At 55.9% G+C, this 23,493-nt stretch overlaps 1 protein-coding gene across 1 annotated transcript; it reads left to right on the top strand.

The window, feature by feature from the left end:
* The first annotated feature begins 495 nt into the window (after window positions 1-495).
* Window positions 496-17,190, top strand: LOC121274713 (mRNA decay activator protein ZFP36L1-like). Its single transcript, XM_041182039.1, has 2 exons — window positions 496-698; window positions 16,035-17,190. The coding sequence occupies exons 1-2, from the start codon at window positions 663-665 to the stop codon at window positions 16,932-16,934; spliced, it is 936 nt and encodes a 311-aa protein (XP_041037973.1). The 5' UTR covers window positions 496-662; the 3' UTR covers window positions 16,935-17,190.
* The last annotated feature ends 6,303 nt before the right edge of the window (window positions 17,191-23,493 follow it).

Raw genomic sequence — 23,493 nt, 5'->3', positions numbered from 1 at the left:
GGGCAATGATGCAATAATAGTTAATTCCCCCCGTTGCTATAAATGCTAGTGAGACAGGGCCAGAGGCAGACAGTCAAAGGCAGGCCGGTTTATGGAGGGAGGTGGCAGCATGGTGACATTGCCCCTTTAAGAGAGGGAGAGAGCTCGAGGGAGAGTGCCCCTTTAAGAGAGAAGTCGAGCGAGCCAGACAGACAGAATCCAGTGTTGCCGATTGTTGCCGTTTCGTTTCCCTTTGGCTCCGCCCCTTTCCTCCACCTCCCCTCCCCTTACCCCCCACCTACCGTCCCGCCCCGCCCCGCCCCACGTGGGGCCCCGGCACCGAGTGCGCCTGCGGTCTTCTGGCCGCCTGTCCATCAGGGGCGCGAGCGCGGCGGCGCGGCCGCTGATTGGCGGCATTTGAATTCGGCGGGTTGAGGGCGGGCCTCGCCCACTTCCCCCCCCCTGGGCCCCGCCCCCTCCCCCGCCTGGGCCCCGCCCCCCTCGCGGTATCCCCAAGTGGATACATTTCATATATGTGACAAAAAAAAACAGGGTCGATCTTCACATCCCCGCAGAGAGAGTGAGGCAGGCGGAATATTAAAGATTAATCCATTGTAACTGGACAAAGAGAGGCCAGAGCTTCAGGAAAAGCGACTGAGGGGGAAAATCCGACTCCAGCCGAGATGAACGGCGCCAGGCTGGAAGAACTTCTCCTTCAGGTAAAACTGAGGGAGGGAAAGGAAAGGAAAGGAGGGAATCCGAATATTGCAAACATTTCAGCCCAAATGCAAAAATCCCCCCGTGCATTGTTTTCAATGCAGCCCCGGGCTCCCCTCAAACTATTGCACTTTCAGCGCGGGAGCTGCTTCTTTTCAAATCTCCCCCCCCCCCACCGGTGGCGCCAGAAGTTGTGAAGTGAAAGTTGTGTTGTTCTCTCTCTCTCTCCCCCCCCCGCCCTCTTTTCCTTAAATTTGTTATTGTACAGCAGTTCCCATCTATTTCACTAAAAATGTGCGCCTGTCCTTGGAGTGTCATTCCCCCCCCCAGCCCCCTCTCTCCCCAGGCCTGTCGGCTCCTTTCCTGAATGTAGGAGTCAATTCCTGGGGAGAAGTCCCGCAGCTCTGAGTCTGGTCACAAGAGGCTTTATAATGTCTACATTTAGCCGTTTGCTCCTTCAGTGTCGCCTTGGTAAGAAATAAGGATGTGCATGCATGATTTACAAAGTCGGTGGAGTGGGCAGACAGGTGGCAGATGAAGTTCAGTGCAGCGTTGGTGGAGAGACAATATAAAATAGGGGTACAACTCTATAAAGGGTGGGCAGAGGGACCTGGGTGAATATGTGCATGAGCATCTTTAATAAAGCGTACAGTGTTTTGGGCTTTATTAATAGGGGCGTGGAGTGCAAGAGCAGGGAGGTTATGTTAACCGTGTATAAGTCACTAGTTCAGCCTCAGCTGGAGTATTGTGTCCTGTACCGGGCAGCGCGCTTTATAAAATTGCGAGGGCGTTAGAGAGAGTGCGGAAAAGATTCAGGAGAATGGCTTCAGGGATGGGAAACTTCAGTCGTGAAGAAAGATTGGGGAAGATAGAAATAAAAACTGGGAAAACTTGGCAAGTCTGGCAGCGTCTGTGGAGAGAGAAACAGTTAACGTTTTGAGTCCCTGTGACTTCTCTGTAGCTCTGATGAAGACTCGTACGGACTCGAAACGTTAACTCTCTCTGTTTTTCTCACCACAGAGGCTGTCAGACCTGCTGCGTTTTTCCAGCATTTTCCGTTTTCAGATTTCCAGCATCCGCAGGATTTTGCTTTTGCTATGTTAGAGAAGTTGGGACTGTTTCTCTTAGTGAAGAGAAGGCTGAGAGGAGATTTGATAGAGGATTCTTAAATCCTGACGGCTCTGGACAGAGCAGACAGGGAGAAACTGTTCCCAGTGCGAAAGGATCGAGAATCAGAGGGCACAGATTTAAAGTGAATAGTAAAAGAAGCAAGAGTGATATGAGGAAAAACATTTTCATGCACTGAGTGGTTAGGGTCTGGAATTCTCCGCCTGCGAGTGTGGTGGAGGCAGGTTCATTGAAGCATTGAAAAGGGAATTAGACTGTTACTTGAAAAGAGAGAGAATTACGGGGAGAAGGAAGGAGAATGGAACTGGGTGAGTTGCTCATTTGAAGAGCTGGTGCAGACACAATGGGCCGAATGGCCTCCTCCTGTGCTGTAACATTTCTGTGAATTAAAAGGTCCAGAGCTATTGATCGACTATTGTAAGAAACAGCAGCCAATTTGTGCAGAGGACGATCCCACAAACAGCAATGTGATACTGACCCAGATCATTTGTTTTTAGTGATGTTGGTTGAAGGATAAATATTGGCCCCAGGACACCGGGGAGAACTCCTCCCTGCTCTTCTTCCAATAGTGGCTGTGGGATCTTTTACACCCACCCGAGAGGGCCCTGGTTAAAGACGGCACCTCTGACAGTGCGGCACTCCCTCAGCGCTGACCCTCCGACAGTGCGGCGCCCCCTCAGCACTGACCCTCCGACAGTGCGGCGCCCCCTCAGCACTGACCCTCCGACAGTGCGGCGCCCCCTCAGCACTGACCCTCCGACAGTGCGGCGCCCCCTCAGCACTGACCCTCCGACAGTGCGGCGCCCCCTTAGCACTGACCCTCCGACAGTGCGGCGCCCCCTCAGCACTGACCCTCCGACAGTGCGGCGCTCCCTCAGCACTGACTCTCCAACAGTGCGGCGCTCCCTCAGCACTGACCCTCCGACAGTGCGGCGCTCCCTCAGCACTGACCCCCTCCGACAGTGCGGCGCTCCGAGTGTTGACTCTCCGACAGTGCGGCGCCTCATAAGTCCTTAAGGCGTAGGAGCAGAAGTAGGCGATTCGGTCCTTCAAGTCTGCTCTGCCATTCAATGAGACCATGGCTGATCTGATAATCCTCAACTCCACTTTCCTGCCTTTTCCCCATAACCCTTGATTCCCTTACTGATTAAAAATCTGTCTCAGCCTGGAATATACTCAATAACCCAGCCTCTACAGCCCTCTGCGGTTAAGAATTCCACAGATTGACTACCCTCTGAGAGAAGAAATCCCTCCTCATCTCTGTTTTAATTGGGTGACCCCTTTACTCTGAGATTATGCCCTCTGGTCCTAGACTCTCCCACAAGGGGAAACAACCTCTCAGCATCTACCCTGTCAAGTCCCCTAAGAATCTTATGTTTCAATAAGGTCGCCTCTCATTCTTCTAAACTCCAGTGAGTACAGGCCCAACCTACTCAACCTCTCCTCATAAGAAAATCCCTCCATACCTGGGATCAACCTAGTGAACCTTCTCTGGACTGCCTCCAATGCCAGTATATCTTTCCTTAGATAAGGGGACCCAGAACTGTTCACAATATTCTAGGTGTGGTCTAACTAGTGCCTTGTATAGTTTTAGCAAGACTTCCCTATTTTTATACTCCATTCCCTTTGAAATAAAGGCCAACGTTCCATTTGCCTTCCCTATTACCTGCTGAACTTATATGTTAGCTTTTTGTGATTCATGCACGAGGACCCCCAAATCCCTCTGTGCTGCAGCTTTCTGCAGTCTTTCTCCATGTAAATAATATTCAGCTCCTCTATTCTTCCTGCCAAAGTGCATAACCTCACATTTTCCCACATTATATTCCATCTGCCAAGTTTTTGCCCATTCACTTAACCTGTCTATATCCCTCTGTAGACTCTTTGTGTCATTCTCACCACTTGCCTTCCCACCTATTTTTGTATCTGCAAACTTGGCGATAGTACATTCACTTCCCTCATCCAAGTCATTCATATATATTGTAAATAATTGAGGCCTCAGCACTGATCCCTGTGGCACCCACTAGTTACAGGTTGCTATCCCGAAAATGCCCCCCTTACCCAACTCTCTGTCTTCTATTAGTTAGCCAATCCTCTATCCGTGCTAATATACTACCCCCAACACCATGGGCTCTTATCTTATTAAGTAGCCTTATGTGTGGTACCTTATCAAACGCCTTTTGGAAATCCAAATGCATAACATCTACTGGTTCCCCTTTATCTATCCTGCTTGTTACCTCCTCAAAGAATTCTAATTAATTTGTCAAACATGATTTCCCCTTCATGAAGCCTTGCTGACTCTGCTTGATTATATTATGTATTTCTAAATGCTCTGCTATAACATCCTTTATAATAGACTCTAGCATTTTCCCAATGACAGATGTTAAGCTAACTGGCCTATAGTTACCTGTTTATTGTCACCCTCCCTTTTTGATTAAGGGTGTTACATTGGCAGTTTTCCAATCCTCTGGGACTTTTCCAGAATCTAGGGATTACTACCAGTGCATCCACTATCTCTGTAACTACTTCCTTTAATATCCTAGGATGCAACCCATCCAGGGTCCAGGGGACTTATCAGCCTTTAGCCCCATTAGTTTCCCTAGAAATTTTTCTCTAGTGACAGTTGTGTTTATTTCCTCCCCCTCTTTTGCCCCTTGATTATTTAGTATTTATCGAATGCTGTTGGCGTCTTCTACTGTGAAGACTGAAGCAAAGTATTTATTCAACTCCTCTGCCATTTCCTGGCTCCCCATTATAATTCCCCCAGCCTCATTCTGTAAAGGGCCCATGACTGCCAGTGCGGCCGTCCCTCAGCTCTGATGCGCTACGCTCCCCAGCCCTGACAGTGGGGTTGCTGACCTAGATTATGGGCAGAACATTCCCTGCACCCCCACCCCAGAACCCTGTCCCCCACCCAAATAAAAATGCGGAGAAGCTGAGGTTCGTTGTGCCTTTGGCTTCTCTCTTGCCAAATGGCTGTCAGTGGTCAAGTGCCTGGCCTTCCCCCTGCTGCTTTCCATTTCCCCTCCTGATAGAACAGACGGGACCTTTGCTGGCTTCCCAGTCTAGAGGAAGGAATTGGCAAGCGTAATTGTTTCCCTTACTGTGTTAATAATCCCGGCAATGGGCAGTTTGGGGATTTGCATTCAGTTTCATAAACCTGAAATTAAAATGCGCTCCTCAGTAATAGTGACCATGAAACCATGTTGTTGTATAAAAACCCATCTGGTTCACTGGTTTCCTCTAGGGAAGGAAATCTGCTGTCCTGACCCCGTCTGGCCTACATGTGACTCCAGACCCACAGCAATGTGGTTGACTCTTAACTGCCCTCTGAAATGGCCCAGCAAACCACTCAGTTCTAACAAATCAGCTAATAGAGCCTCAAAAGATACAGAACCACCTTCTCAGTAACCGGGACTGGGCCAGACCTGCTGCCCTCTGCGCTCACGCCCACATTCACATGAAGAATCTTTCAAAAGTGACTTGGCTTTTCAATCCACTCTTCCAATCGCCAACTCAGGGGAAACCTTGCTGCTCCACGTCCCAGCTCGTACCACATCCGATCACCCATCACCCTCGGTGCTCACTGAGCTACGTTGTACACAAGTCTGACATCCTTCCATAGCCTGTGTTTCCCCCTCCCCATCTCTGTAACCTCCTCCAGCCCCTACAACCCTCCCTATCTCTGTAACCTCCTCCAGCGCCTACAACCCTCCCCATCTCTGTAACCTCCTCCAGCGCCTACACCCCTCCCTATCTGTGTAACCTCCTCCAGCCCCTACAACCCTCCCTATCTCTGTAACCTCCTCCAGCCCCTACAGCCCTCCCTATCTCTGTAACTTCCTCCAGCCCCTACATCCCTCCCTATCTCTGTAACCTCCTCCAGCCCCTACAGCCCTCCCTATCTCTGTAACCTCCTCCAGCGTCTAAATCCCCCCCTATCTCTGTAACCTCCTCCAGCGCCTACAACCCTCCCTATCTGTGTAACCTCCTCCAGCCCCTACAACCCTCCCCATCTCGGTAACCTCCTCCAGCGCCTACAACCTTCCTATCTCTGTAACCTCCTCCAGCGCCTATAACCTTCCTATCTCTGTAACCTCCTCCAACCCCTACAACCCTCCCGATCTCTGTAACCTCCTCCAGCCGCTACAACCCTCCCTATCTCTGTAACCTCCTCCAGTGCCTACAACCCTCCCTATCTCTGTAACCTCCTCCAGCCCCTACAACCCTCCCTATCTCTGTAACCTCCTCCAGTCCCTACAACCCTCCCTATCTCTGTAACCTCATCCAGCCCCTACAACCCTCCCTATCTCTGTAACCTCCTCCAGCCCCTACAACCCTCCCTATCTCTGTAACCTCATCCATCCCCTACAACCCTCCCTATCTCTGTAACCTCATCCAGCCCCTACAACCCTCCCTATCTCTGTAACCTCCACCAGCCCCTACAACCCTCCCTATCTCTGTAACCTCCTCCAGCCCCCACAACCCTCTCTATCTCTGTAACATACTCCAGCCCCCACAACCCTCCCTATCTCTGTAACCTCCTCCAGCCCCCACAACCCTCCCTATCTCTGTAACCTTCTCCAGCCCCTACAACCCTCCCTACCTCTGTAACCTCCAGTCCCTACAACCCTCCCTATCTCTGTAACCTCCTCCAGCCCCTACAACCCTCCCTACCTCTGTAACCTCCAGTCCCTACTACCCTCCTTATCTCTGTAACCTCCTCCAGTCCTTACAACCCTCCCTAACTCTGCAACCTCCTCCAGTCCCTACAACCCTCCCTATCTCTGTAACCTTCTCCAGCCCCTACAAACCCCTGAGATCTCTGCGCTCTTCCAATTCTCTCTGCCTCTCTCATTCTCTGCCTGTCTGTCTATCTCTTTCACTCTCTGCCTGTCTGTCTCCCTCTCTTGTTCTCTGTCTGTCTGTCTCTCTCTCCCTCACTCACAGCTTGTCTGTCTGACTCTCTCTCTCTCTCGGCCTGTCTGTCTCTCTTTCACTGTCTGCCTGTCTGTCTCTTTCTCTCTCACTCTCTGCTTGCCTGTCTGTCTCTCTCTATTTCGCTCTCGGCCTGTCTGTGTCTCTCTCTTTCGCTGTCTGCCTGTCTGTCTCTCTCTTTCGCTGTCTGCCTGTCTGTCTCTCTCTTTCGCTGTCTGCCTGTCTGTTTCTCTCTCTCTCTGCCTGCCTGTCTGTTTCTCTCTCTCTCTGCCTGCCTGTCTGTTTCTCTCTCTCTCTGCCTGCCTGTATCTCTCTCTCTCTCTGCCTGCCTGTATCTCTCTCTCTCTGCCTGCCTGTATCTCTCTCTCTCTGCCTGCCTGTATCTCTCATTCTCTGCCTGCCTGTATCTCTCATTCTCTGCCTGCCTGTATCTCTCTCTCTCTGCCTGCCTGTATCTCTCTCTCTCTCTGCCTGTCTGTATCTCTCTCTCTCTCTGCCTGTCTGTATCTCTCTCTCTCTGCCTGTCTGTATCTCTCTCTCTCTGCCTGTCTGTATCTCTCTCTCTCTGCCTGTCTGTGTCTCTCTCTCTCTCTGTCTGTCTTTATCTCTCTCTCTCTGTCTGTCTCTCTCTCTCTGCCTGTCTGTCTGTCTCTCTCTCTCTGCCTGTCTGTCTGTCTCTCTCTCTCTGCCTGTCTGTCTGTCTCTCTCTCTCTGCCTGTCTGTCTCTCTCTCTCTCTGCCTGTCTGTCTCTCTCTCTCTCTCTGCCTGTCTGTCTCTCTCTCTCTCTCTGCCTGTCTGTCTGTCTGTCTCTCTCTCTCTCTGCCTGTTTGTCTGTCTCTCTCTCTCTCTGCTTGTCTGTCTCTCTCTCTCTCTGCTTGTCTGTCTCTCTCTCTCTCTGCTTGTCTGTCTCTCTCTCTCTATGCTTGTCTGTCTCTCTCTCTCTCTGCTTGTCTGTCTCTCTCTCTCTCTGCTTGTCTGTCTCTCTCTCTCTCTGCCTGTCTGTCTCTCTCTCTCTCTGCCTGTCTGTCTGTCTGTCTCTCTCTCTCTCTGCCTGTTTGTCTGTCTGTCTCTCTCTCTGCCTGTTTGTCTGTCTCTCTCTCTCTCTGCCTGCCTGTCTGTCTCTCTCTCTCTCTCTGCTTGTCTGTCTCTCTCTCTCTCTGCTTGTCTGTCTCTCTCTCTCTCTGCTTGTCTGTCTCTCTCTCTCTCTGCTTGTCTGTCTCTCTCTCTCTGCCTGCCTGTCTGTCTCTTGCTCTCTGCCTGCCTGTCTGTCTCTTGCTCTCTGCCTGCCTGTCTGTCTCTCGCTCTCTGCCTGCCTGTCTGTCTCTCGCTCTCTGCCTGCCTGTCTGTCTCTCGCTCTCTGCCTGCCTGTCTGTCTCTCGCTCTCTGCCTGCCTGTCTGTCTCTCGCTCTCTGCCTGCCTGTCTGTCTCTCGCTCTCTGCCTGCCTGTCTGTCTCTCGCTCTCTGCCTGCCTGTCTGTCTCTCGCTCTCTGCCTGCCTGTCTGTCTCTCGCTCTCTGCCTGCCTGTCTGTCTCTCGCTCTCTGCCTGCCTGTCTGTCTCTCGCTCTCTGCCTGCCCGTCTGTCTCTCGCTCTCTGCCTGCCCGTCTGTCTCTCGCTCTCTGCCTGCCCGTCTGTCTCTCGCTCTCTGCCTGCCCGTCTGTCTCTCGCTCTCTGCCTGCCCGTCTGTCTCTCGCTCTCTGCCTGCCCGTCTGTCTCTCGCTCTCTGCCTGCCCGTCTGTCTCTCGCTCTCTGCCTGCCCGTCTGTCTCTCGCTCTCTGCCTGCCCGTCTGTCTCTCGCTCTCTGCCTGCCCGTCTGTCTCTCGCTCTCTGCCTGCCCGTCTGTCTCTCGCTCTCTGCCTGCCCGTCTGTCTCTCGCTCTCTGCCTGCCCGTCTGTCTCTCGCTCTCTGCCTGCCCGTCTGTCTCTCGCTCTCTGCCTGCCCGTCTGTCTCTCGCTCTCTGCCTGCCCGTCTGTCTCTCGCTCTCTGCCTGCCCGTCTGTCTCTCGCTCTCTGCCTGCCCGTCTGTCTCTCGCTCTCTGCCTGCCCGTCTGTCTCTCGCTCTCTGCCTGCCCGTCTGTCTCTCGCTCTCTGCCTGCCCGTCTGTCTCTCGCTCTCTGCCTGCCCGTCTGTCTCTCGCTCTCTGCCTGCCCGTCTGTCTCTCGCTCTCTGCCTGCCCGTCTGTCTCTCGCTCTCTGCCTGCCCGTCTGTCTCTCGCTCTCTGCCTGCCCGTCTGTCTCTCGCTCTCTGCCTGCCCGTCTGTCTCTCGCTCTCTGCCTGCCCGTCTGTCTCTCGCTCTCTGCCTGCCCGTCTGTCTCTCGCTCTCTGCCTGCCCGTCTGTCTCTCGCTCTCTGCCTGCCCGTCTGTCTCTCGCTCTCTGCCTGCCCGTCTGTCTCTCGCTCTCTGCCTGCCCGTCTGTCTCTCGCTCTCTGCCTGCCCGTCTGTCTCTCGCTCTCTGCCTGCCCGTCTGTCTCTCGCTCTCTGCCTGCCCGTCTGTCTCTCGCTCTCTGCCTGCCCGTCTGTCTCTCGCTCTCTGCCTGCCCGTCTGTCTCTCGCTCTCTGCCTGCCCGTCTGTCTCTCGCTCTCTGCCTGCCCGTCTGTCTCTCGCTCTCTGCCTGCCCGTCTGTCTCTCGCTCTCTGCCTGCCCGTCTGTCTCTCGCTCTCTGCCTGCCCGTCTGTCTCTCGCTCTCTGCCTGCCCGTCTGTCTCTCGCTCTCTGCCTGCCCGTCTGTCTCTCGCTCTCTGCCTGCCCGTCTGTCTCTCGCTCTCTGCCTGCCCGTCTGTCTCTCGCTCTCTGCCTGCCCGTCTGTCTCTCGCTCTCTGCCTGCCCGTCTGTCTCTCGCTCTCTGCCTGCCCGTCTGTCTCTCGCTCTCTGCCTGCCCGTCTGTCTCTCGCTCTCTGCCTGCCCGTCTGTCTCTCTCGCTCTCTGCCTGCCCGTCTGTCTCTCTCGCTCTCTGCCTGCCCGTCTGTCTCTCGCTCTCTGCCTGCCCGTCTGTCTCTCGCTCTCTGCCTGCCCGTCTGTCTCTCGCTCTCTGCCTGCCCGTCTGTCTCTCGCTCTCTGCCTGCCCGTCTGTCTCTCGCTCTCTGCCTGCCCGTCTGTCTCTCTCTCGCTCCCTGCCCGTCTGTCTCTCTCGCTCCCTGCCCGTCTGTCTCTCTCGCTCCCTGCCCGTCTGTCTCTCTCGCTCCCTGCCCGTCTGTCTCCCTCGCTCCCTGCCCGTCTGTCTCCCTCGCTCCCTGCCCGTCTGTCTCCCTCGCTCCCTGCCCGTCTGTCTCCCTCGCTCCCTGCCCGTCTGTCTCGCTCGCTCCCTGCCCGTCTGTCTCTCTCGCTCCCTGCCCGTCTGTCTCTCTCGCTCCCTGCCCGTCTGTCTCTCTCGCTCCCTGCCCGTCTGTCTCTCTCGCTCCCTGCCCGTCTGTCTCTCTCGCTCCCTGCCCGTCTGTCTCTCTCGCTCCCTGCCCGTCTGTCTCTCTCGCTCCCTGCCCGTCTGTCTCTCTCGCTCCCTGCCCGTCTGTCTCTCTCGCTCCCTGCCCGTCTGTCTCTCTCGCTCCCTGCCCGTCTGTCTCTCTCGCTCCCTGCCCGTCTGTCTCTCTCGCTCCCTGCCCGTCTGTCTCTCTCGCTCCCTGCCCGTCTGTCTCTCTCGCTCCCTGCCCGTCTGTCTCTCTCGCTCCCTGCCCGTCTGTCTCTCTCGCTCCCTGCCCGTCTGTCTCTCTCGCTCCCTGCCCGTCTGTCTCTCTCGCTCCCTGCCCGTCTGTCTCTCTCGCTCCCTGCCCGTCTGTCTCTCTCGCTCCCTGCCCGTCTGTCTCTCTCGCTCCCTGCCCGTCTGTCTCTCTCGCTCCCTGCCCGTCTGTCTCTCTCGCTCCCTGCCCGTCTGTCTCTCTCGCTCCCTGCCCGTCTGTCTCTCTCGCTCCCTGCCCGTCTGTCTCTCTCGCTCCCTGCCCGTCTGTCTCTCTCGCTCCCTGCCCGTCTGTCTCTCTCGCTCCCTGCCCGTCTGTCTCTCTCGCTCCCTGCCCGTCTGTCTCTCTCGCTCCCTGCCCGTCTGTCTCTCTCGCTCCCTGCCCGTCTGTCTCTCTCGCTCCCTGCCCGTCTGTCTCTCTCGCTCCCTGCCCGTCTGTCTCTCTCGCTCCCTCTCTGCCCGTCTGTCTCTCTCGCTCCCTCTCTGCCCGTCTGTCTCTCTCGCTCCCTGCCCGTCTGTCTCTCTCGCTCCCTCTCTGCCCGTCTGTCTCTCTCGCTCCCTCTCTGCCCGTCTGTCTCTCTCGCTCCCTCTCTGCCCGTCTGTCTCTCTCGCTCCCTCTCTGCCCGTCTGTCTCTCTCGCTCCCTCTCTGCCCGTCTGTCTCTCTCGCTCCCTCTCTGCCCGTCTGTCTCTCTCGCTCCCTCTCTGCCCGTCTGTCTCTCTCGCTCCCTCTCTGCCCGTCTGTCTCTCTCGCTCCCTCTCTGCCCGTCTGTCTCTCTCGCTCCCTCTCTGCCCGTCTGTCTCTCTCGCTCCCTCTCTGCCCGTCTGTCTCTCTCGCTCCCTCTCTGCCCGTCTGTCTCTCTCGCTCCCTCTCTGCCCGTCTGTCTCTCTCGCTCCCTCTCTGCCCGTCTGTCTCTCTCGCTCCCTCTCTGCCCGTCTGTCTCTCTCGCTCCCTCTCTGCCCGTCTGTCTCTCTCGCTCCCTCTCTGCCCGTCTGTCTCTCTCGCTCCCTCTCTGCCCGTCTGTCTCTCTCGCTCCCTCTCTGCCCGTCTGTCTCTCTCGCTCCCTCTCTGCCCGTCTGTCTCTCTCGCTCCCTCTCTGCCCGTCTGTCTCTCTCGCTCCCTCTCTGCCCGTCTGTCTCTCTCGCTCCCTCTCTGCCCGTCTGTCTCTCTCGCTCCCTCTCTGCCCGTCTGTCTCTCTCGCTCCCTCTCTGCCCGTCTGTCTCTCTCGCTCCCTCTCTGCCCGTCTGTCTCTCTCGCTCCCTCTCTGCCCGTCTGTCTCTCTCGCTCCCTCTCTGCCCGTCTGTCTCTCTCGCTCCCTCTCTGCCCGTCTGTCTCTCTCGCTCCCTCTCTGCCCGTCTGTCTCTCTCGCTCCCTCTCTGCCCGTCTGTCTCTCTCGCTCCCTCTCTGCCCGTCTGTCTCTCTCGCTCCCTCTCTGCCCGTCTGTCTCTCTCGCTCCCTCTCTGCCCGTCTGTCTCTCTCGCTCCCTCTCTGCCCGTCTGTCTCTCTCGCTCCCTCTCTGCCCGTCTGTCTCTCTCGCTCCCTCTCTGCCCGTCTGTCTCTCTCGCTCCCTCTCTGCCCGTCTGTCTCTCTCGCTCCCTCTCTGCCCGTCTGTCTCTCTCGCTCCCTCTCTGCCCGTCTGTCTCTCTCGCTCCCTCTCTGCCCGTCTGTCTCTCTCGCTCCCTCTCTGCCCGTCTGTCTCTCTCGCTCCCTCTCTGCCCGTCTGTCTCTCTCGCTCCCTCTCTGCCCGTCTGTCTCTCTCGCTCCCTCTCTGCCCGTCTGTCTCTCTCGCTCCCTCTCTGCCCGTCTGTCTCTCTCGCTCCCTCTCTGCCCGTCTGTCTCTCTCGCTCCCTCTCTGCCCGTCTGTCTCTCTCGCTCCCTCTCTGCCCGTCTGTCTCTCTCGCTCCCTCTCTGCCCGTCTGTCTCTCTCGCTCCCTCTCTGCCCGTCTGTCTCTCTCGCTCCCTCTCTGCCCGTCTGTCTCTCTCGCTCCCTCTCTGCCCGTCTGTCTCTCTCGCTCCCTCTCTGCCCGTCTGTCTCTCTCGCTCCCTCTCTGCCCGTCTGTCTCTCTCGCTCCCTCTCTGCCCGTCTGTCTCTCTCGCTCCCTCTCTGCCCGTCTGTCTCTCTCGCTCCCTCTCTGCCCGTCTGTCTCTCTCGCTCCCTCTCTGCCCGTCTGTCTCTCTCGCTCCCTCTCTGCCCGTCTGTCTCTCTCGCTCCCTCTCTGCCCGTCTGTCTCTCTCGCTCCCTCTCTGCCCGTCTGTCTCTCTCGCTCCCTCTCTGCCCGTCTGTCTCTCTCGCTCCCTCTCTGCCCGTCTGTCTCTCTCGCTCCCTCTCTGCCCGTCTGTCTCTCTCGCTCCCTCTCTGCCCGTCTGTCTCTCTCGCTCCCTCTCTGCCCGTCTGTCTCTCTCGCTCCCTCTCTGCCCGTCTGTCTCTCTCGCTCCCTCTCTGCCCGTCTGTCTCTCTCGCTCCCTCTCTGCCCGTCTGTCTCTCTCGCTCCCTCTCTGCCCGTCTGTCTCTCTCGCTCCCTCTCTGCCCGTCTGTCTCTCTCGCTCCCTCTCTGCCCGTCTGTCTCTCTCGCTCCCTCTCTGCCCGTCTGTCTCTCTCGCTCCCTCTCTGCCCGTCTGTCTCTCTCGCTCCCTCTCTGCCCGTCTGTCTCTCTCGCTCCCTCTCTGCCCGTCTGTCTCTCTCGCTCCCTCTCTGCCCGTCTGTCTCTCTCGCTCCCTCTCTGCCCGTCTGTCTCTCTCGCTCCCTCTCTGCCCGTCTGTCTCTCTCGCTCCCTCTCTGCCCGTCTGTCTCTCTCGCTCCCTCTCTGCCCGTCTGTCTCTCTCGCTCCCTCTCTGCCCGTCTGTCTCTCTCGCTCCCTCTCTGCCCGTCTGTCTCTCTCGCTCCCTCTCTGCCCGTCTGTCTCTCTCGCTCCCTCTCTGCCCGTCTGTCTCTCTCGCTCCCTCTCTGCCCGTCTGTCTCTCTCGCTCCCTCTCTGCCCGTCTGTCTCTCTCGCTCCCTCTCTGCCCGTCTGTCTCTCTCGCTCCCTCTCTGCCCGTCTGTCTCTCTCGCTCCCTCTCTGCCCGTCTGTCTCTCTCGCTCCCTCTCTGCCCGTCTGTCTCTCTCGCTCCCTCTCTGCCCGTCTGTCTCTCTCGCTCCCTCTCTGCCCGTCTGTCTCTCTCGCTCCCTCTCTGCCCGTCTGTCTCTCTCGCTCCCTCTCTGCCCGTCCGTCTCTCTCGTTCTCGCTCTCTCTCTCTCTCTGCCCGTCCGTCTCTCTCGTTCTCGCTCTCTCTCTCTCTCTGCCCGTCCGTCTCTCTCGTTCTCGCTCTCTCTCTCTCTCTGCCCGTCCGTCTCTCTCGTTCTCGCTCTCTCTCTCTCTCTCTGCCCGTCCGTCTCTCTCGTTCTCGCTCTCTCTCTCTCTCTCTGCCCGTCCGTCTCTCTCGTTCTCGCTCTCTCTCTCTCTCTCTGCCCGTCCGTCTCTCTCGTTCTCGCTCTCTCTCTCTCTCTCTGCCCGTCCGTCTCTCTCGTTCTCGCTCTCTCTCTCTCTCTCTGCCCGTCCGTCTCTCTCGTTCTCGCTCTCTCTCTCTCTCTGCCCGTCCGTCTCTCTCGTTCTCGCTCTCTCTCTCTCTCTGCCCGTCCGTCTCTCTCGTTCTCGCTCTCTCTCTCTCTCTGCCCGTCCGTCTCTCTCGTTCTCGCTCTCTCTCTCTCTCTGCCCGTCCGTCTCTCTCGTTCTCGCTCTCTCTCTCTCTCTGCCCGTCCGTCTCTCTCGTTCTCGCTCTCTCTCTCTCTCTGCCCGTCCGTCTCTCTCGTTCTCGCTCTCTCTCTCTCTCTGCCCGTCCGTCTCTCTCGTTCTCGCTCTCTCTCTCTCTCTGCCCGTCCGTCTCTCTCGTTCTCGCTCTCTCTCTCTCTCTGCCCGTCCGTCTCTCTCGTTCTCGCTCTCTCTCTCTCTCTGCCCGTCCGTCTCTCTCGTTCTCGCTCTCTCTCTCTCTCTGCCCGTCCGTCTCTCTCGTTCTCGCTCTCTCTCTCTCTCTGCCCGTCCGTCTCTCTCGTTCTCGCTCTCTCTCTCTCTCTGCCCGTCCGTCTCTCTCGTTCTCGCTCTCTCTCTCTCTCTGCCCGTCCGTCTCTCTCGTTCTCGCTCTCTCTCTCTCTCTCTGCCCGTCCGTCTCTCTCGTTCTCGCTCTCTCTGCCCGTCCGTCTCTCTCGTTCTCGCTCTCTCTCCCTCTCTCTGCCCGTCCGTCTCTCTCGTTCTCGCTCTCTCTCTCTCTGCCCGTCCGTCTCTCTCGTTCTCGCTCTCTCTCTGTCTGTCTGTCTCTCTCTCGCTCTCTCACTCTCTTCCTGTCTGTCTCTCTCGCTCTCTCTCTCTCTTCCTGTCTGTCTCTCTCGTTCTCACTGTCTCTCTGTCTGTCTGTCTCTCTCTCGCTCTCTCACTCTCTTCCTGTCTGTCTCTCTCGCTCTCTCTCTCTCTTCCTGTCTGTCTCTCTCGCTCTCTCTCTCTCTTCCTGTCTGTCTCTCTCGTTCTCGCTCTCTCTCTTCCTGTCTGTCTCTCTCGCTCTCTCACTGTCTCACTCTCTCTCTTCCTGTCTGTCTCTCTCGTTCTCGCTCTCTCTCTGCCTGTCTGTCTCTCTCTCGCTCTCTCTCTGCCTGTATGTCTGTCTCGCTCTCTCTCTCTCTTCCTGTCTGTCTCTCTCTCTCTCTCTGCCTGCCTGTCTCTCTCTCTCTCTCTCTCTCTCTCGCGCTCGGTTTGCCCTGCCCCTCCTCTCCTCTCCTTTGAGATGCTCCTTAAAGCTGAACAGTTAATATCTTGTCCCTAATATTCCTGAATGTGAATGAAGAATCAGGCTAGTTGCTCTGTAAAGACACTGACTGTGTTAAAGACCCTTTATTAATGCAAAAGCAAAATGCTGCATATGTTGGAAATCTGAAATAAAATTGGAAAATGCTGGAAATACTGAGCAGGTCAGGTAGAGTGTGTGAAGAGAGAAGCAGAATTAATGTTTCAGGAGAACTTTCCTCAGAACATGAGAAATTGGATTGTTTTATTCTGCAGATTGCTGCCCTGATCTTTGACTAAGTAAACTGCATTTCAGATTGTCAGACGATCCTCCTGTTTGACAATCTCAGCCTTCGATTGGTGTCCCAGTCTATGTTAACCCCCTGACTGGCCTCGATGGGGTTTTGCTGTCTGTTACTAAGGGCTCCATCCTGGGATTTTGGTCTGTGTCCCCTTTTATAGGGGCTTGTGAATGGGAAGGAGTCTGTCCGCCCCCCCTCCCCGGGCGTTGCTCCCCCGGCACTGACCCCCCCCCTCCCTCCCCCTCGGCGCTGGACCCCTTCCCCTCTCCCTCGGCGTTGACCCTGGGAGCGTTGATCTGGATTTCAGGCTGAAATCTCTGCAGTGATGTTCTGAGTGAGTGAGGGAGGGAAAGTGAGTGAACTCCCACTGAGGAGAGGCTGATGGTGGCTGGAGACTAGACGGGCCGAATGGCCTCTTGTGCTGGTTTTGATTTCTGCTTGATGTGCCTGCTAACCTCTCTCTCTCTCTCTCTCTCTCTCTCTCTCCCCACCCTCCCCTGTCCCTCTCCACCCCCCCGCCCCCGCCTCCCCCTCCTCCCCCTCCCCCGCCTCCCCCTCCCAGAGCTACCCAGCCGACAACGTGCTGCTCTGCTTCCCCTGGTGGGACTCCAGCCTCTCGCGCAGCCGATGCTCGCCCCCGGACTTCTCGCTGTCGGCCACCCTGTGCCCCCGGTTCCCCGCGACGGGGGGGTCCACCTCGGGGTTCCGGACCTACCCCCACCTCTACAAGACGGAGCTGTGCCGGCGCTTCGCCGAGTCCGGCGGCTGCAAGTACGGGGACCGTTGCCAGTTTGCCCACGGCCTGCATGAGCTGCGCCTGTTACCCCGTCACCCCAAGTACAAGACGGAGTACTGCCGCACCTTCCACACGCTGGGTTTCTGCCCCTACGAGAGCCGCTGCCACTTCATCCACCAGGAGGGGGAGCGCCGCCTCCCCCCCCCACCAACCCCACCGCAGATTGAGAGTCCCCCCCACCGGCCACGCTCTAGGCAGGCGGGCGGGGCCCCGGGCACCTGGAACCCCCCCGCCCAGGCCAGGGCCCGCTCGCCCACCTCCGACGGGGTCTCCTCCCCCTCCTCCTCCTCCTCCGAGACCCCCGAGCGTTGCCCCGGCAGCCCCACGCCCCCCGGCTCCTCCTCCTCCTCCTCCTCCTCCTCCTCCTGCCGCCGCCGCCGCCTCCATCGCGACAACAGCGACAACTACCTCGCCGGCCGCGGCATCGCCGAGCTGCTGGTGCCGCTGGCACTGAAACTGCGGGCGCTGGAGGACTCGGAGAACGTCCCGCCCGCCCTGTCGGCGGCGGCGGCGGCGTCCCCTCCCACCACCGTGGCCTCGGACTGCTCCCCTGGCCTCGGGGGTCCCGGCGAGGAGGCTGAAGATCACCGAGCAGAGGCCCCGTTGAGCCTGGAAGCTGGGAAACGTCTCCCCGTCTTCAGCTGGATCTCCACCAGGAGCACCTGAGGGGCGGGCGGGCCAGAGGGCGGGCACAGCGACTCCACCGTGCTCAGGACCCCTTATCAGACTGTGGCTGGAGGGGTAGATATTAATTATTTTAGTTGGGTCGTTAGTTTCTTAACTTAAAAAAAATGTTGTTAATTATTTGTAGCAAGGCTCCCTGTGTGATTAAAGGTGAGGAGAGCTGTGTTTGTCCACCTGGTGTTTCTTTGGATTTCTGCTTTCCTTTCAGTTTATATTGGAGCTTGAGGAGTCTGTCGCTGGCGGAGGGACGGACGGACGGAGGGAGGGAGGGAGGGAGGGAGGGAGTGGGTGGGAGACAGAGGGACAGAGGGAGGGTAGGCGAGCTGGAGAGAGAGCGGGGGGGGGGGGGTGGGGGGGGGGGGATTGATGGAGCAGGTGAGGGAAGGGGAGTCTTCACAGGTGACGTTGGATGGGCCCAACGGCCTCTCTTCTCCAACTCTTCTGTTGTTTATTTAGTGAAGGAGAATTTTGTTTGTGGGGGGGGGGGGGGGAGTGGGGGAGTGGGGGAGGCCGTGTCTCCCTCCGCTCCCCCTCCCTCCCTCCCTCCCTCGTCTTCCTTCACTCGGTCTCGGTGGGGGCTGGGTCTCCGGGTCACTGCAGAGAGGCTGCCGGCCACCGTTGGGTGACTGCAGGGGAGATGGTCAACGGCAAGGATTTTAATCCTTGAAAACCTCATATTGCCTAAGGTTAGTTTGTGTTTTAAAACTGACAAGACAACATGTGGCTCTGTGTGTGTATGTACATGTGTGTGTATATATATATATATATATTTGTAATATATATATTTAGGATATTTGTGTTTTTTGATGTGTGCTTTGTAAAATCCTGATAATTGGAGTGGGGGTGGGATGGGGATGGAGTTAATTGAACTTCCCCTCTCGGCTGCTGGTTACCCCCTTGCTCACTGTGGGCCAGTTACTGCGGAGGTTCTAGTGAACCTCGGCTGCTGGTTACCCCCTTGCTCACTGTGGGCCAGTTACTCCGGAGGTTCTAGTGAACCTCGGCTGCTGGTTACCCCCTTGCTCACTGTGGGCCAGTTACTGCGGAGGTTCTAGTGAACCTCGGCTGCTGGTTACCCGCTTGCTCGCTGTGGGCCAGGGACTGCGGAGGTTCTAGTGAACCTCGGCTGGGTGTTCAGGATGCGGAGGGCTTTGTTCCCTTGAGAAATGCTGAGCATTTCAACGTGAAGCAAGCAGCAGGCCCCAGGAGAGTCCCCTTCTCCCCTCTGGGTGTGTGTGTGTGTGTGTGTGTGTGTGTCGGGGGTGGGGGGGGGTGGGTGTGTGTGGTGGGGCGTGGGGGTACATGTGTGTGTGGGGGGTGGGGGTACATGTGTGAGTGTGGGGGGGTACGTGTGCGTGTGTGTGTGGGGGGGGTACGTGTGTGTGTGGGGGGTGGGGGTACGTGTGTGTGGGGGGGGGAATGTGTACCTGTGTGGGGGGTGGGGTACGTGTGTGTGCGGGGGTGTGTGTGGGGGGTGGGGGAACGTGTGTGTGTGTGGGGGCGGGGTATGTGTGTGTGTGTGGGGGGGGTGGGGGTACATGTGTGTGTGTGTGGGGGGTACGTGTGTGTGGGGGGGGTACGTGTGGGGGGTGGGGTATGTGTGTGTGGGGGGGGGGTACGTGTGGGGGGTGGGGTATGTGTGTGTGGGGGGGGGGTACGTGTGTGTGTGTGTGGGGGGGGTACGGGTGTGTGTGTGTGGGGGGGTACGTGTGTGTGTGGGGTGGGGTGTGTTGGGGGGGGGTACGTGTGTGTGTGTGTGTTGGTGGGGGGGTCTGATGGGACCTGGGTTGGCCTCTCTAACTGGGTCATCATGGTTCCCTCAGCTGATGGATGTGGGCGGGAGCCTGCACCTTTAATGGCTGCACCCGGGGCGGGGGGGTTACCTCACTTTGGATTGGTGAAGGGAGTGTGAGGGTTTGTGGAGGGGGGGGTGAGGTTGCTATTGAGCTGTGAATCCTACCCTCCCCTCCCCCGCCACTCCCAGGGATTGGAAAAGCTGTCACCAACCGGTTGGTCTGAGCTGTCCGAGAACTGTTGCCAAACACTCACTGGGGCAGGAAAGCCCCCAGTGCCTGGGGCCTTTTCATTTACTCTGATTATTAAATATTATGCATGAGCTGGACTCTTGTACACTATAACCCCCCCCCCTCCTCCATCCCTTTCTCCTGGTCATTTCCCCCATTAACCCAGTGAACCCACCCCCCACACACACACACACCGTCTCCTGTATCCTCCCCTGTGCACTCGGGGCTGTCACTCTGCAGGGTTTCCTGTGAAGGGCACTTGCTGTCCCTTCCACCCCCACCTCACAGACAAACCCCTTCCCCTGTCTACCCCATAACCCCACAGTGTGCACCCCACCCCACCCCCCTCCAACCTCTCTTAGGCTGCTGACTGTCAGGGGGCTCAGTTGCGCCTCCCCCTGGGTAACCGTGTCTCTGAGTGAGAGCAGCTTTCTCAGTCTCTGTCCAGTTTTTTGAGTGGGTTCACACGATGAATGTTGACTCATTCTCAGCCCATTGCTGCCCTCTGTGGGTAAATACAACCAGCTTGATTAAAGTCTCCCAGGCTGCCTGTAGAAGCTGCAGGATGGGGTGGGGAGGGGAGAGTGAGTGGAAGCCTTGGACAGACTGACTGTTGTGGCTTTTCAATGATAAATCAGTTTGTGTTTGGAATCTTTCCTGTTCAAAATTTATGCGTTCCATTTCCTGTTGCCTCCAATCTGAACCACTAGCGGCACCTACAGACAGACAGAGTTTGTGCTGGACTTTTAAACACTGGAGCAGTCATTTAGAACAAAACTTTATGCAGTTTGTTCCTACTATGTTAAAGATAATAAACACAATTCTGCAGTGTCTGTGTCTGAGGGTTGGGAGGTTGATTAAGATTCTTGGGCCAGTGTTTTGAGTGTTTATTGAAAAAAAAAGTAGGGAAAATAAATTCCCCCTGTAATTTATCTGGGAGTTTGTGATTTTTTTTTTGTATTTTTAAAATGAAGTACTTGAGAGTCTTGGAAAGCAAGTTTCAATTGCTCTGATTTAACAGAGTTTGTTCGTAATGTGCTCTGTGGCACCCCCTGACTTCTCTCTGAAGGAGCTGGGAGAGAAACGGTTCAATGTGTTAATAAGTGGGCTGGATGCTCGATGACCCATTCACCACTTTTGGTTTACTCAGTATCTATTTTTTTAAAATCTAAGATCATTTGTCCCCTCATCGTGACAGTTACTGGAATGCCTTGTAGGAACTGGAGGATGTCAGCAGCCACTCAAGCCTGTTCTGCTATTCACACTAGGTTCAGGTTTGGCCTGTACCTGAACTCCATCTGCCCACCTTAGTTCCTTAACTCTTAATCCCCTTACTCAACAAAACTCTATTAGTCCCAGTTTGGACATTTTCAGCTTTACCACCTCCCCAGCCTCTCTCAAGAGTTATTATCTCTCAGTCTCCCTCAAGCAGTAACCAGTAGCAACCTTTTTTTTTATTCTTGTTTGTAAACACTAGACCATTAAATTTCAGCACAAGGCTGAGCTCTTTCCCTCTTTAGCCCCCTCCCCCCCCCTTCCCCCCTCCTCCCACTCACCTCCGCACCCCTTGCATCTCCACAAATCATAGGTGGAGAGAGGGTAAAACTGAACATTGCTTCCGGTGTAACCGGACTTCCAAGTGGCTTGGTTTAATAGCAATCCGCATCAAGGATTATTGGAATGTTGCTGTTCAGAGTTTTTACTGATGTCTGTTTGCCACTGGCAACCAGTCCCGGCTGGCAAGGCGAGCTGGGGGCTAAAACATTTGTAATTCTCTTCAAAACTAACCCCTGCTCCCATCTCTGCTGCGCAACAGAAGGAAGCCAGTGATCTTTGGGTCAACCCACAACTTAAACTGTCTTAATCCCACCCTAAACCCAGCCAATATATCCAGGCGCTGGTTACTGAGGTCCCAGGAGTTCATAAACTGTGTTGAATAATTGGGACGAAGCATTGGGACTCTCCCCCCCCCCCCCCCCCCCCCCCCCCCCCCCCCCCCCCCCCCCCCCCCCCCCCCCCCCCCCAGCCAAAGGGGCTACGACAGATGGTTTCCCCAATAGTAGGTGCACACCCTGAGCGTGTAGGGAGAGGAACCCTCATTCCCTAAATTAATTCACCCGAGAATCTGCTGGATATTGAACTATAGGCTGTGATTTACAGAATGTTAATCATTCTACTGTGTGTGTGTGTGTGTGTGTGTTTTTACATTTATATTCTAATGATTAATTTAAAAAGAGAATTGTATTTATTGTTAAGAGACAGAAGCTTTTCTCTTTAACCTCGAATCTGTTTCTATGATTTGGATATTTCCACTAAAATGAATAAATAAACTGAAATTCATCCAAACATCGACTCATTGTGAAGTTTCTGATGCTGGTTTTCTCTGTGTCACTTTGGGGAGGGGTAGGGGAGGGGAAAGGGCAGGGATGGAGGGGAAGGGTAGGGGAGGGGAAAGGGGAGGGGATGGGGGGGAAGGGCAGGGGATGGGGGGGAAGGGCAGGGGATGGGGGACGGGGAAGGACGGAGAGGAAGGTTGGGGGTGGGGGGGAAGGGGGTTGGGAGATTATTTCCCGTGTTGGCTGAATGGGGAACATGCGAGTGGAGATCAAGGGTTCTCACTGCAAGAACCAAGAAGACAGGGTCTTGAACTGAGCTATAACCGTGGGATGTTTGGCTGCAGGGAGTTGTTGAAGCAGCAGGGACTGGAAGAAGGGATCAATAAGATCTGGAATCTAGCAAGGATCCAGCAAGGGGATACTCAATAAACAGGAGGATATTGAGAGGAAGTGAGAGACCTCTGAGTGCATGTCCACAGGTCCTGAAGGTGGCAGGACAGGTGGATAAGGTGGTAAAGGAAGCATATGAATTCTTCCCTTTATTGGACGAGGTATTGAATACAACAGCAGGGGTGTAATGATGGAACTGTATTAAATGCTGGTTAATATGGAGTTGTGTATACAGTTCTGGTCACATTACAGGAAGGACATCATTGCTCTGGAGAGAGAGCAGAGGAGATTTACAAGAATGTTGCCAGGGCTTGAAGGTTGCAGCAATGAGAGATTGGAAGGACTGGGGTCCTTTTCTTTAGAACAGGGGAGGCTGAGGGGTGACTGAATTGAGATGTACAAAATTATGAGGGGCCTAGAGAGGGTAGACAGGAAAGACTTGTTCCCCCTGGCTGAGGGGTCAGTTACCAGGGGGCACAGATTGAAGGTGATTGGTAGAAGGATTAGAGGGGACATGAGGGAAAACATTTTCACCCAGAGTGTGGTGGGGGTCTGGAATTCACGGCCTAAATTGGTTGATTGATTAAGGCTGAAACGCTCAATATTTAAAAGGTACCTGGATCTGTACCTGAAGCGCTGGAACCTGCAAGGCCACGGACCAGGGGCTGGAAAGTGGGATTAAAATGAGCGGCTAGTCCCTTTTGCTTCTTTTTCTGGCCGGCACAGACACGATGGGCTAAATGGCCTCTTTCTGTACTGTAACTTATCTGTGGTTCAGTGGGATCAATAAGATCTGGAAGGAATGTTATGTAGGGATCAGCACAGGCATTCAGGGCTGAATGTCCTGTACCTTCTATCAAAACTCTCCTTTTAATGAGTCCGATCCCAGGGCGAGGGTAAGAAATGTTGGAGCTGAGTATAGATACAGGGAGACCAATCTTTGGCAAGGGGAGAGGTCATCTATCCAGGCTAGATTCTGAACTTGGCCATCTCTCCATCTCCCTCTGATCCTCGTTTAGCCTGTCCTTTAAACCTATTTCATTGGCCAACAGTTGAACGCCCATCCCAATATCTCCATTGGCACCGACGATATTTCTGCCTGACCTGCAGCCCTGGGAAGCCCTGTGGCCTGTTGTCGGTGCTATATAAATGCAGGTCATCTTAAAACTAGACTTCTGCATGTCTCCAATATTTTTGTCACTTTTTGCTGGCATGGTCCAATGGTTTCTGCCTGGACAGGCCCAGGGGACTGGATAAACTCTGGAAAATGGGGATATTTTATGGGGTTATAGCAGGGGGAGTGATTGAACCCATCCAAAGAGCCAAATGGCCTCCTCCTGTGCTGTGTTGTTGCGTAATTCAATGGGCGTGTGGATAAGTTATGACCCGCCCCCGCCCCCACCCCCACCCCCACCCCCACCCCCACCCCCACCATCTTGTTACCAATTCCCCCATCACCACTTCCCCAGTTGAGAATGAGTGGAGTTGGAGGATGATCCAGATTTGGGACTAAAATCCCCAATATTTGGGCATGGGAGAGGTGCCCCCAAAATGAATACGGTGAAACTATCTTCCTGTTGTCACTGGGAGGACCTCCCCCCTATTTCACACCCAGAGGTGGGGCCCACCCGGTCCTGAGGGCGCTGCCCTTTTAAAACCCTCCGCGCCCCGGCGGGAGGGTCACGTGACTGGAGGCGACTGACAGCCGCCTCGCCCAATCGGAGCGCCAGGCGGAGCCCCGCCCACCACCAGGAAGGCGCTGATTGGTCAGTGATCAGACCCGGAAGGAGT

Source organism: Carcharodon carcharias (genome assembly GCF_017639515.1).
Source record: "Carcharodon carcharias isolate sCarCar2 chromosome 37 unlocalized genomic scaffold, sCarCar2.pri SUPER_37_unloc_2, whole genome shotgun sequence".
In the NCBI taxonomy this organism is placed as follows: domain Eukaryota; kingdom Metazoa; phylum Chordata; class Chondrichthyes; order Lamniformes; family Lamnidae; genus Carcharodon; species Carcharodon carcharias.
The sequence above is the reverse complement of the archived record's forward strand: the minus strand, read 5'-3'. Positions and strand labels throughout refer to the sequence as shown.